The sequence below is a fragment of the Phragmites australis genome, chromosome 9, assembly GCF_958298935.1.
Source record: "Phragmites australis chromosome 9, lpPhrAust1.1, whole genome shotgun sequence".
NCBI classification, from domain to species: domain Eukaryota; kingdom Viridiplantae; phylum Streptophyta; class Magnoliopsida; order Poales; family Poaceae; genus Phragmites; species Phragmites australis.
Window position 1 is genome coordinate 26,804,322 of NC_084929.1, and position 13,289 is coordinate 26,817,610.

General features: G+C 40.8%; 2 protein-coding genes across 3 annotated transcripts; one reads left to right on the forward strand and one right to left on the reverse strand.

Annotated features, from left to right (window-relative positions):
* Nucleotides 1-1,960: 1,960 nt before the first annotated feature.
* Nucleotides 1,961-8,652, forward strand: LOC133928934 (protein PSK SIMULATOR 1-like). Its single transcript, XM_062375467.1, has 12 exons — nucleotides 1,961-2,642; nucleotides 3,284-3,609; nucleotides 3,757-3,849; nucleotides 3,931-4,021; nucleotides 4,658-4,745; nucleotides 5,187-5,284; nucleotides 5,461-5,530; nucleotides 6,927-7,027; nucleotides 7,330-7,446; nucleotides 7,554-7,630; nucleotides 7,727-7,771; nucleotides 7,888-8,652. Exons 1-12 carry the CDS (start codon nucleotides 2,325-2,327, stop codon nucleotides 8,405-8,407), a joined length of 1,944 nt encoding a protein of 647 aa, XP_062231451.1. The 5' UTR covers nucleotides 1,961-2,324; the 3' UTR covers nucleotides 8,408-8,652.
* A 247-nt stretch (nucleotides 8,653-8,899) lies between these two features.
* On the reverse strand, nucleotides 8,900-12,637 carry LOC133928935 (DAR GTPase 3, chloroplastic-like). 2 transcript variants are annotated; one of them, XM_062375468.1, is made up of 9 exons: nucleotides 12,454-12,637; nucleotides 11,011-11,157; nucleotides 10,776-10,892; nucleotides 10,550-10,693; nucleotides 10,356-10,442; nucleotides 9,905-10,020; nucleotides 9,608-9,789; nucleotides 9,385-9,435; nucleotides 8,900-9,299 (listed from the first exon to the last, which is right to left on the reverse strand). In XM_062375468.1, exons 1-9 carry the CDS (start codon nucleotides 12,583-12,585, stop codon nucleotides 9,157-9,159), a joined length of 1,119 nt encoding a protein of 372 aa, XP_062231452.1. In that variant the 5' UTR covers nucleotides 12,586-12,637; the 3' UTR covers nucleotides 8,900-9,156. The 2 variants fall into 2 exon arrangements, with proteins under 2 accessions (XP_062231452.1, XP_062231453.1); XM_062375469.1 differs by having other exon boundaries at nucleotides 9,378-9,435.
* Between the last annotated feature and the right edge of the window lie 652 nt (nucleotides 12,638-13,289).

A 13,289-nucleotide genomic window follows, 5' to 3' on the forward strand; every position in this document is an offset into this window, starting at 1 on the left:
CCGGTCGATAGAAGCTCTTTTTTCTTCCTACTCCACCTCCACCTCCTCTTTCTCTTTTTCTCCTCCTTTATCCTCTTCCTTCACCTTTAATCTTCAATGGAGTTTCAACCGGTAAACGGCCTGAGCCCTCCAGCCCCCTGTAGATCTGCCCTGGCAACGGCAACGGCAATATGCCCGCGGGTAGGAGCTAGGAGCCAAGGGGGGTGTGGGCAGCAACGCGGCACCAAGGCTAGGGTTAGGGTTAAGTGAGATAGGCTGGGACGTTGGTCGATGGGTTGGGCTGGGTACCTGAGCCGCCGACTATGCAATTCTTTTCAAATGCCTATGAATGCCCATAGATGAATATCTACCCACTTCCAATCCAAACATAAATTGGATCCCAACCCATAAATCCCACATAGCAAAATTTACTTCTACCCCTGCCAGATGTAAAACCTGTGGGACTCAACCCGTCCCGGTACCAGCCCTACCAGCTAAGCTAGCATTGCAGAATTGTTCCCATCTGTCAAGGGGCAAAAAGGTAAAAAAGAAAAGTGAAGGAAAGAAAAGATTGATGAAAGACGGGAGTGGAGTCACTCACCATGTGACGTGTTCAGATCACGGGAGGACGCGTCGTGACAAGAAGGGTAGTGTTTTCTACCCTTTTCACCTTGAAAGGTGAATATCCATCTACGATGTTGCTGCTTTCTACGGACACAAAAAGTAGCCACTAGCCGGTCTGTGTCCAGATCTCCACCTGCAAAGCGTTTGCTGTTCTGCACTACCCTGAGGAGTGATGTGCATTCTCTTCTTCACAATGTTATCCCCCCCCCCCCCCCCTGGAAAACTCTCTTCTTCACAGTGTTGGCACATTCTAAAGTCACGTGGTTTCTGGAAGAGAGAGCATCTAATCCAAATGTTAGGGTGAGGAATCATTTGAGTTAAGAGGCGAGAGCCACGGTGGCTTTGGGGACGAGAGAAAGTGTGGCATATATTGGAAGCAGGTAGTCCTTGCCAATGTTAGAGCATTTTAACTATATTTTCTTCGTTTTGTTTTTTTTTTCTATTCTCATTCATTTTATTTATTCTTATTTACAATAAATTTGTTTGAAAAGATTTATAGAGTGAAAGAGAGAGAATTCTATCTTACAGGTAATTGTTTTAAGAATCTCTTCACGGTTCAACTGTTGGAGCACTGAAAGAAACGAAAATCTTTTTTAAGTAATTCTCATTCGCAAAAGGAATCCCTCAAAGATGCTCTTAGAACGCTGGTTTGCAACATAAGTAGGATTGCTGTGATTAGAATGCCTGTATGTTCTGAAAGGTATGGACTTAGGCTCTCATACGATTTTGTCACGAATTTGAGTGATGTCTCTCTCTCTCTCTTTCATAAGAGTGTTGTAAAGACACCGAATAAAAAAAGGAAACTCTTCTTTCCTGTATATCTTTCCAATTTTCACTCATCAACACCGTAAGTTAGTTGGACGTAGAATTTCTTAATAACACGTTTGGGCAAGGGAATTTCTAATTCGTAAAATGGTCCGAACCGTCAACCATGATGACATACTTGGGTATGCTTGCATGCGCTCGTTGACATCGTCAATCTATTAAACATTACAATTGAAGTAGTAACGTCAACCTTGTGGCTACAGTGATGACATCAGAAGTTGAATGAATCCTTAGCGGCATTAGTGTATCTGCCCATTGCGTTTGTGATGTCTTATTGTGGTGAGGGTTTGAAAATACGATGGTAACCACGAGCGATTACCGGCCAATTCGATCTGCACCGTATTTAGAAACTAAATGGTTATCGATCAAACTCAAATTTAAAATTAAAAAAAATTAAAAAATTGATCTATTTCTATCGAATTTTATCAAATTACTGTACAGTAGAAATTGCCACCGTAAAGACCTTGTTTGGATCTAGGGAAATTTCTTACGATATTGCTGGAAGCCCTTTGTCAAATAGTCAATTTTCTCTCCCAAATTCACCTCACCGGCATCCGTGGCGTCGCAGCCTCCTCCGCCCTCCCGCCATCGTTAGAAAAAGAGGGGGAGAAAAATTCACTTCGCTTGACCGTAGTCGCCGCGCCGCCGACGCATCTCTAGCCTCTTCCACCGAAGCACGCCACCTCGAATTCTTCTCGCACAGCCGTCGCCGCCCCCCCCCCCTCCTCCCTTCTACTGGTATTGGAAGCGCAGATCCATCCGGGCTTGGACCGATTCCTCTTTTTCTTGCCAAAGAAGCCCTACCTTGCTTGGATGGATCCCGTCCCTGGGTGCGTTGGAGGCCAGTGATCGGATTAGGACAAGGTGGGGATCAAGGTTTCTGTCTAGGAAAGGGGATGGGAGGTCTCTGCTCGAAGGTTTCAGCCGTAGGCAAGTCGCCGAGCGACACCACGCTTGGCCGGAACCAGGTTGTCGATCATGAGCCCGGGGCGCTCGAGGGGGAGAAGCCGCCAGCGTCCGGAGAAGCTGCGGCGGCGAAGCGGCTGGAAGAGCAACAGCAGTATTCTTTCTCGTTCCTGGAGAGTGTCGTGCCTGGGCTTGCCTTTCATGGTGGGGCTAGCGCCGGCGACGCGGTGTCTAGGACCTCGCCGCAGCTTGCCCGTTCGCTGTCACAGAAGGCTAACTTGGGCAAGGCGAAAGCTGGCGCTGCCAAGGTTGGATGAATTCTTGCTCCCCTAGTTTGTTCCACAATGAATTAGACTGCAGTATGGCATGTTCATTAACTACCATTTGTTCTAGTTATTTCTCTAGCCCTTTGTTAGATTGCAGTGATATACAATGTTCCTGTGCTACATAACCACCGAATAATTCTAATCATGATATTGGTATACGAAGACATGTCACTATTTCTGCAGTCTCTATATTCTTCTTTAATTGGATTTGGAGATACTAGTTTGAGAAATTCTTTTAGCAGGAGATTATGCCATTCTGGATATTATCTATAATATGCTTATATAATATATATTGGCATCCTGACAAAAGGTTTTGAGTCATTAATGTTCTCCAAAAGTCCCATTATTAAACGCTTCACACTTATTTAGTGCTTGTGTCCTAAAAAAAAAGATTTGTGCTAGTCATTGAACGTAATTACTTATACTCCATTAACGTTTTGCACCCAAGTCCACAGTAGCGTATTTTGGCAGTTGCATTCACTTCAATTATCCTTGTATTTTTACACCTATGATTCTATACATCTAATTCTAGCTTAGACGTTGTGTTTATGGGAAAGATTGTCATTTAGACTTCTTTATGTCATTTGATTCATTCCCAATATTTCCTTTTTGTACTGAAACAGGTTTCGGAAGTGAGCTCAATTTTTGGTAGAGCTAGCACTGTTGGGCTTGAGAAAGCAGTGGAGGTTCTAGACACACTAGGCAGTAGCATGACAAGTTTAAATGCTAGTAGCGCTTTTGTGTCAAGTGCTACAGCAAAGGAAAACAAAATATCTATGTTGGCTTTTGAGGTGGCAAATACCATAGTTAAAGGCTCCAATCTGATGCGTTCTCTTTCGAAGACAAGCATAAAGCATTTGAAAGAAGTGGTGCTTCATTCAGAAGGTGTTCAACACCTTATATCCAAAGATATGGATGAATTACTCAAGATTGCAGCTGCTGACAAAAGGTTAGTGCTGATCTTGCACTTCATATCATGTAATCGAATCCATTCGTGCTTGCTGTACACATTTCCCTGCAAGAAATATATTGAAAGAACTTTACTGCGACTGTTTTTTATCTTCAATTCAAGTCCTTAATTGGTTAATTCCAACAGGGAAGAGTTAGAAGTATTCTCAAAAGAGGTTGTTCGCTTTGGAAATCGTTGCAAGGATCCTCAGTGGCACAACTTGGACCGCTATTTTGAAAAGTGTGTTTTTTTTCAACCCCTGCATTTATAAATGTGTATACTTTAAGCTACTAACTTGTATTTCCGTTTGAATTCCCTTAGGTTGGCATCAGAACGAACACCGCAACATCACCTGAAAGAAGATGCAGAAACAGTAATGAAGAAACTGATCACTTGCGTTCAATATACAGTTGTAAGGATGCTCATATAATTTAGCAGAATTTCTTATTTGCATGATATACATTACATTTTGTCTACCTCTGTTTTTCAGCTCTAACCAATAATTAATTTAAGACTCTATCTTGGCTAGACAATTGATAAAATATAGCTTTCTCTTTGGGCTGTTGTAGTAGTCAATACTTCGTTTTGGTGTCATTTGACCAAATTTGTTTGGTACCTCAAAATTCTGTATCAAGCTTTTATTTACTGCCAGCGGCAGCATCTATGCTATGTATTCCCTGTAATTCCAAAATTTAAGTCAACCTATAATGTAGAGTCAAACAGTAAAGTTTTTTTGGTCATCAATATACAAAGTATCTTCTTTTCCCAGATAAAGCTAGTATCATTATATTCATCATGAAAACTTTCATAATATACAGCTTTTGTGATTTGGAGCAATATATTACAACAGAAATTAGCAGTCAAAATGGTATCGTGGATATATATGCACCGGAAGGGACCAGGGAGTAGTATAGTTTTATTCATAAGGAATCCTTAGCATCCTTGATGAAGTTGATATTTTTTTGGCATTTTCCAATTTGCCCTTATTCTGGTTATTGACCTCACATTACTGACCAGTCTTCTCTTTCTACTTTTTTTTTTATCTCAGGAGTTATATCATGAATTGCATGCTTTGGATAGATTTGAACATGATTATCATCTTAAACTGAAAGAACAGGATGCCTTGAGTTCAAGAGGTCAGTTTTTGTTTGTGACCTGTAATACTGTATTAAATGTTTAGCCTGGCTGCAGTTACAAACAACTTGTGTCTTATGAAGACGTCTTCTCAATTTCCACATGCATTTAAGAAGTAGAATATAAGTGTCCCCAATTTTCTGAATATACATCAATATTTTACTTCTACAGTTCAGTCCATTCTATGAATAGAGTCATTGCATCTTTCACAAAAATGTGTCCCTATCCATATTATGTAAGGATGGATAATATGGGAGGAGCCTCCCGGGGTCAGTTGGCTAGCACCACGGGTGGTGGCCTAGCCAACCTGGGTTCAACTCCTTTCTTTAAAATGTTGAATGGGACGTCTCTCCCTTCCAATCACATTTTTTATGGTGGACAAATAATACGATCTTTTGACATAGTTTTAACAAATTAGAAAACAACTTCTGATTCATTTGCAGGAGATGGTCTGCATATACTGAAGCAGGAAATCAAGGGTCAGACTAAGCATGTTAAAAGTTTGAAAAAGAGGTCACTTTGGTCCAAGAATTTGGAAGAGGTTGGTATCAGGTGCCTTTGCTACAAATATATTATATGATCAAATGCTGGCAAGGGAAGGCATTCTTTATGATATTGGTTACCACTTCAAAGATTTAGGGCACCACTCACACTACATGCATCCTTTTCTATCATCTCATTCTTCAATGTTTGAATAATATTACGTTTTCTTCCCAGGTGATGGAAAAGCTCATAGACATTGTCCACTTCTTACATTTGGAGATATATAATGCCTTTGGTCGTGCTGGTATAATCCTTATGGCTCCTGTCTTACTTGTAGCACAGTTTGAACTGCTGTTGACTGATAGTGTTTCTTGATTGTGGTGCTTTAAGGAGTAACATATTTGCTTTGTCAAGAGTAATATTTATTATGTTTACTTCGTCATAACAGACCTACTCCAGTAATCCCTCATATGTTACGACTTATGAGTATTCATTCTGATGTATTTGGTTTAGTCTATCATGCCTGCAAGTTCTTTTCTATTGACTGCCTCAGAAATCATAAAGGGTAAAAGGGGACGACTCTTTTATCTGGATAGTTCTTATTAGGGATGAAAACGGTCAGGATAAATCCCATCCCGTCCCTATCCGTTTTCTACATTTCTCCCGACCGTTTTCGGATTTTCGGGACTTAAGCGGAAACGGGACGAAAACGGGAAGAATAATTCGAAAACAGAGTCAAAAACGGTTTTGTCATTTTCCCTACTGTATTGTTGAATTCCCTTTTTTAATCGGGATCATCCCGTCGGGATTCCCGTATTTGTACCTGCAGCCATACACCGATACACGATGGTTCCAGGTGCAGCTGATGACGTGGAGGCCATGTAGTGGAGATGGGCTCTCGCTGTGCAGGGGTCTCTAGATAAGCATGCATGTGGTTGGAATATGCTAACAAATAGAGTTCAATACGTTAAAGGAAATAAACAGAATTGGTTTAAACAGCCTCGAGGGCTCTATCTCAACCAACGTTGGGGCTGCTTTGGCCTATATAAAGGACTGAATACACAAACGCAGGGAGAGATCAGAGGAGGCGGCTCGAGGCCCTGCTGCAGCTCATACACGCACACGCTAATCAGAACAACCGCCAAAGCCTTGCTGCTAGCTTTTCTCATCTGCAAACACGCACAACAGAGCAGATAAGCACACGCTCACAAAAGGCCAGGAAGGAGACCATGGTTTCTTCCTTCCGTTGAAGTCATGGTTCTACGTGTCGGTGTTCTCAGTTTGAATTATCCGTTCCCGACCGATACCGGCGTGTTTCCATCCGGATTGGTTCGTTTTCGATATCCCGATATTCCCAAGTTCGTACTTACTTGCACTTCAGGGAGGGCGAATATGCCATTATCATATATTTGTGTCGACCTTTCGTGGGTTTTGTTTGTCATCGGAATTGTAACGTTTCAACAATATGATTTACACAGTGCATTCATCATTTAACTTCATTGCTCCTATCTGTGGGGGTGGGGGGGGGGGAGGCCTTCTTGCATGCATGCAACAACCAACTTTAGTCATTTAGTCTGTTAGTATTGGTTCGTAACTGAAGTAAGAATTATTCTTGTGAAAAGACTGCATAACTATTCTTATTATGTACCACCATTTTTTGTGACAATGACGTAGAGTTTCTTGCTCCTATCTGATTGTAGACAGTGAAGAGACACAAGAACCTGCTAAACACCATAATAGATTGGGACCAGCAGGCCTTGCCTTGCATTATGCGAATATCATCAATCAGATTGATACTCTTGTAAGTTCACATACTCTACTAGACATGTTATTGAATTATTTTTTGATTAGAGGGATGAATTGAACGACCTTCCAATATCAATGATATCATGAGTTGTTCAATGCAATATGCCTTTATCAAGTCCCATTGCATGGTTCAAGATTCTGTCAGAAAGTGGGCACTATTTTTGCAAGGACCGGTAATGAATTGCAGTTTATTTGATATTAGCATTGCAACCCTCTGTGACAGCTCATCTTCATGGTATGGATGGTTCAACTTTAGTTTCTTTAACAATATCCTGATAAGGATTGATCAATTGGCAGGTTTCTCGATCAAGTGCAATCCCTCCCAACATGAGGGATACATTATACCATGGTTTGCCACCTACCATCAAATCTGGTCTCCGTTCTAAGCTACAATCTTTTGAACCCAAAGAAGAGGTATGTCATACTGGAGTCTCACATTTGGTAATTGCTATTATTATGAGTGCACATGAATCAAAATGCATTGTTATGCACCTGAACATGGTTCTGCTAAATGGATGCAGCTTACAGTTTCTCAAATCAAAGCTGAAATGGAGAAAACTTTGCGATGGCTTGTCCCTATTGCAAATAACACAACTAAGTAATCTAATCTGTCCTTATCAAACGTGTTCTGATTATTTAAAACTGTGAAAAATACTCACATCTTACTTCGAATGTGATTCCTTGTTCATACCAGGGCACATCATGGCTTCGGTTGGGTTGGAGAGTGGGCAAATACAGGGTGAGAACCTGTACAATCATTGTAAATAGAAATTAATGAAATTAAAGTTTAGCATTGATGCAAATAGAAATTGATGAAGCTATGATTTGTCAGTGACAACCTTTTTGCTGATGCAGATCTGAGTTTAATTGCAAGTTATCAGGGCAGATGGAATTGACCCAAATCGAGACATTATATCATGCTGAGAAGGAAGAGACTGAAGCAGTTATCTTTGATCTTGTTGTGTGGCTTCATCATCTTATCAGTAAATCAAGAAATGCCAATGGAGGTGTAAGGTCTCCCATAAAATCTCCCGTCAGTTCACCAACACAAAAGGGTATCGCAGTTACATTGTTGCCATGCAAAATGAACAATTCATCACCAATTCTCACACAAGAGGATCATGATATGCTAAGGGATGTTAAATACAGGAAATTTAGCCCTGGAATAAGCAAAAGCCAAGAGTTTGACACAAAGTCAAGGCACAACAAACAGAGTAGGTTGAGCAAGAGCAATAGTCATTCTCCAGCCAGTGGCAACAGGAAAGACTTGCTCTTTGTTAGGAGGTCTTCCATGCTTCCTGTTATTGACTTCGAGATTGATAGGACCAAAGCTTTGGATCTAATCGACAGGCTTGACGACCTAAAATTACAGTGAGCAATGAAACTAACTGGACATAAACCTGATGTTTATGCAGTCGTCTGCAATCTTGAAATCCATAGCCCCAGCAGTGATGTAAAAAAAATTAGCATTTATCTGCAGCAAGGCCGCCCGTCAGAGATTCTGAGGTGAGGAACTAGCAGTATGTCAAAATGGAGCTGAGAGAAACTGGTGGTAGCTAAGATTGTATCATATATCCTGTACCGAACAGAATAGGAATAAAGATGTACAAATTATCTGCTGTTTCTACCTGTACAAGAAATGAAAAAAAAAAATGCAAGTTTTGAAAAAAGAGTAGGGGGAAAGGTTCTCCATATTCTAAATTTTCATGGTCAGAATGATTCCAGTGCCCATAAGGCTATAACTTACGTTGTGTGAACTGTAGAGTCTCACATTTGGAACAGAAATTTTAGCAGCGAAACTGCAGGGGGATATCTATCATCAGTTCCCATTCTAATGGGTCATCCAGAAGCTCTACACAGGAGCAACTGATAAGGCAACGTTGCAACCTCAATTCGCTTCTCAAAATTAATTCCGTCACCTAATTATACAGATAATCTCGGCTGCTCTAGACTGCCTAGTAACAACAGGAGGATTTCTGATGTATTGTGTCTATAGATGGACAGCTATTCTAAAAATTGATTCCTCATATAAGGTGTAGGCCCGGATAAATTATCCTGAAGTGTGCCACAAAGGACATTACATTGTGTTGTGCTATGAACAAATGCAGCTCTAGCATATCAGAATCATCCATATCTCCATTGCTCATGTTGGAGGTCTCTCCAGCGCCACCCAGCCAAATTTGCCTTTCCTATAGTCAGACAAGATGCGGAAAGCTGCCTGGCTCGTGTCTCCATTGAACAAGTGAAGAGAGAGCTTTGTGACAAACCTACAATTTGTTAAGTACATCATCAGATAATTGACTTCTAGTGCCATGTAGAAAGAATTAGAGAGGATCAAAGCATACATTTTACCACAATCGCTATCTACATCAATCTTATATCGCCTTCGAAATGCCTCAGAACCTGTTCGGCACGAGCCCATAAGCAACAATTGAAGACACAAAAATAAAAGCTTCAATGCTTCATGAAGTCACAGTGCACAAATCTTTGATTCTAGAAAGCAGACTATCTTTGGGATGTATTACTACCGGCTTCAAATATAATATGGCAATCATTAGCTTATCAGAAAACTGACCTACTGCAGGATGTCTTATCAACATCTGCACTAGAATGGCTGCCACATCAGCAAAATCGTACGACCTTTCTCCAATATCATCACATATAGCCAGCTTAATTGCAGCTGTCTGGTCACTAATTCGCATAGGCAAAATTCCAGGTGAATCTAACAACTCTAGATCTGTTCCAAAACGAACCCACCTGTTCACTCTCAAATGTTAGAAGCCAAATAGTGCAAATACCGGATTATTTGAAAGGGTACAAAATACATATATGTAGCAATGTGAAATCACATGTACGCAACTGAATAACTTACCTCAGTTCTCTTGTGACTCCTGGTCTCGGTGCTGCTGGACACATTCTTCGTTTTAGCAAGCGATTAATCAAGGAAGATTTGCCAACATTTGGATATCCAACTATTCCAGCTCGAACCTTAAGGCACAATAGAAACAATAAGCAAATTAAACATATCATGGTTGATCACTAAATTTTGAACAACCATGAAATTATTGAACTTCACGCAAGTTACAAAAAAACTAGGATGACTAGTGTACAAAAGAGTATGTTACTGTAACAAGAAGAAAATGGTATAGAAACTGCTTAGTTTAAACCAAAACCTATCACAGTGTTATATTAACCATTTGGGAAGAACACATGCAAATTCTATGATTTCACAAGCAAGTCCTATGACATACTAATTTGCACATACTGAGTAATTAAATGAACAAAAGAACACAAGAAGGCCAACAAGATATCGATTGGATTACCGGACGAGGAAGGAGCCCCTTTTCCCTTCGCTTTGTGTTCACAACAGATGCTACTGATTTTGCCATCCTACCTAATTTCATCGTACCCTGTAACACCAGCACAGGAAATGGTGGCAGGCGAATGATATATGCATAAGGGAAGCAACCAGATAGACCTGATCAGTTAACTGCCATACGACACAAGGCTATCTTACCATGCCCAGCTGCCCATTGGAGAAAACTACTTTGGTGCCCTGAATAGCAAAGTAAGAAGCCCATGCATTCCTGTCTTCAGTTGAGATCATGTCCTCGCGGTTCAAGACTATGATCCTTCTCCGGTTGCCTAGCCAGGAATCCATCTGATCATAACATAACATGACTCAGTACCATCAGAAATTGGTTTTTGTACAGACAAATATGAGCAATCACCAAAAGCATAACCTTAGGATGGCTGGTGGACAAGGGAATCCTAGCATCACGGATCTCTATGACAACATCCATGAGCCTTAACTGTTCCTTCAATTCTTTCTCTGTTTTTGCAATGTGACCAGGATACCACTGCAAAGCGCCAATAGAATGAGAAAAACGAACCTATTGAATAGAAGCTAATTTTACAATGTATATGATGCTGAGCACATATGGCTGTTAATTCTACTAACGCACACCTTATATATACCTGCACTGGGCGCAGGGATCTGGTCCAGTAGCGCAAATCAGCATCCAAGATTTCCCAGAATCTCTCTTCATTAGACTCCTCATCTGCATATTGTGAGAGGCCTAACCTCTCTTTCTCATACAAACCAAGCAATGTGTCACCAGCAACCTAACAATGCACCATACCATGAGCAGAGCAAACAACATAATTGTAACATCAGACTGGTACTTATGAGTGTACCTAATGCAACTTATAATTGCAGTGAACAATACTCTTGACACTTGCCCTTAATTCTTTCCCAGATGGAGCTGTTATATGAATTATATGATGACCATGATGCTTCCAAGTTCAAGGCAGTTCACAAGCTGTTACAGACTGACGTTGAAGACTTCTTGTCTCGACCGTTTTGGGTGTTTTTGCCCCCAGAACCAGTCAAGAGTTTTTAATTTCGAATTTATTTCCTTTTTTCCAAAACTGATGTTCGTCAGTTACTTATTTGACTGAGATGAACATGTTGATACAGAAGTTGTCAAAAGTTGGGTTTAGGGGGAAACGTTGAACTGACCAGATTCCCATTTGGCCAGGAACCAACTGTTTTTCAGTGCTTCGGTTTTTTGGAACCCTTTACACAAATGTATAGTTTTATTAGAATATAAATTGCGATAGAATAATTAAACAGAAGCAACAGAGTGCAGGGTTTCTCCTTAAACCATATAACTTCCATGTAAAATTATAGTGCTATTCTTTTTGATACACTAGTAGAATTCTGGAAATCTACAGCTAAATCTTCTACTATTACTCACCAGTTAACATAAAAAATAAAAACAATTCGCAGTCTCAGGTAGCAAAGACCCTAATTCTGGAACCAATATTACGACAAATCATACATACACAATCTTTTTAACTGGAACCACACATGCAATCATGATTGTGCCCAAAGAGAAGTATTTCTAGGGGAGGTTGTTCGGTTCGCAACTCAGCAGCATACATCGCAAGGGTTATATCTTTTCAACACGCAAGAGAGCTGCACATCGAATAGAAAAGCAGCATGCTCAAAAGAGCTGCCGAAATCAAGTAGTAACAACGACCAGAGACAGAGGTCACCAACCAAATAGTGCCCCTACTGTTCCTAACTGTACTCTAGGGCAGAGGTGACAGCGGCTTTCTGCCGCTGGCTAGCGATTTCTACTAGAGCAATCGCTCAGCATTGGCGGCGCTTGCTGCGGGCATGTCTGCACACGCTGCGGCGGCCGTGCTCGCCTGCTCGGCTCTCGCACCAAGGAGGGGCCGAGGCAGGAAATTGCAGGGGGTGGGCTTAAAGCGAGGGCGGCAAGGCAAACGTCCCAATCCATGGAATAGAGGGGGGGGAAAATCAAGAAGCGGTGGGAGTGGATAAATCAAGCAATACTTTTTTTTTTTGCGAAGATAAATCAAGCAATACTGAGCTAGAAATGGCCCACGAACCATGGCGGATTCGCTTGACGCCCTGAGAAGGACTCGGCAGGGACGCGTCTTGACGGGTAAAGGACCTGCCTTGAGCCTCCCCGGCGCCGGCGCGAAGGAGGCGGTGGGAGCAGGCCAGGAAGCGGTAGCCATGGTGAGGGGACCGGGGAGACGAAACGGGTGGCTTTAGAGCTCGCTATCACGAGAGTAAAAGGCTGTTTGTTAGATTTAAATTCTTAATTGAAGTGATTCTGCGGTTAAAAATAATTTTATAGTAATTTTGAATGAAGTGATTTTATATGGAAAATGAATCAAGAAAAAACTGTTTTTTTTTTCAGCTCTTCAACTTTTAGTTCATTTCAAAGAATCATTTTCACGAATTTCACTCAAGAAACTAAAAACTGAAAGTTACTGTTTGACAGAGCTCTTATAATTTTAAACAAAATGCTACTTTGAAAAATCCGCCAAACAAATCCTAGTTCTAATCGAAAGTGATTCTCTACCTAAAAAAGTGATTTTGTGAGCTCATATGATGCATTCAGTAGGTACTCTATATATTTTTTTTTTCAAATGTTGTGTTATATGTTTCCTATTCAGTTCATTAAGAATGTTCCCTATGGAGTGAGCACTTGCAATAAAAGAAAAGATAATTACACTTAAAGAAAGTAAGCAAAAAATGATAGGTTTTAACTACATTATTGTAAATGATTACACTACAAGAACTACGACTCTACATATAGTTGTCATCTTGATGGTTCACGAACAATAGTAAAACGAGCATGTAGAACTTTAAATGCTCGTTCGACATCCTTCCTAGCAGCTTCTTGTTCTTGCGAGAAAAGTTTTTTCTTATTCCC

What these genes read in the sequence shown, in the direction of transcription:
- LOC133928934 (XM_062375467.1), top strand. Translation starts at nt 2,325, where the DNA reads ATGGGAGGTCTCTGCTCGAAGGTTTCAGCCGTAGGCAAGTCGCCGAGC. An exon ending in ATTGCAGCTGCTGACAAAAG is followed by an intron (nt 3,610 to 3,756) that starts GTTAGTGCTGAT and finishes TAATTCCAACAG; the next exon opens with GGAAGAGTTAGAAGTATTCT. An exon ending in CTTTTGAACCCAAAGAAGAG is followed by an intron (nt 7,447 to 7,553) that starts GTATGTCATACT and finishes AAATGGATGCAG; the next exon opens with CTTACAGTTTCTCAAATCAA.
- LOC133928935 (XM_062375468.1), bottom strand. Translation starts at nt 12,585, where the DNA reads ATGGCTACCGCTTCCTGGCCTGCTCCCACCGCCTCCTTCGCGCCGGCG. An exon ending in GATCCCTGCGCCCAGTGCAG is followed by an intron (nt 10,893 to 11,010) that starts GTATATATAAGG and finishes GGCGCTTTGCAG; the next exon opens with TGGTATCCTGGTCACATTGC. An exon ending in GGAGTCACAAGAGAACTGAG is followed by an intron (nt 9,790 to 9,904) that starts GTAAGTTATTCA and finishes GAGAGTGAACAG; the next exon opens with GTGGGTTCGTTTTGGAACAG.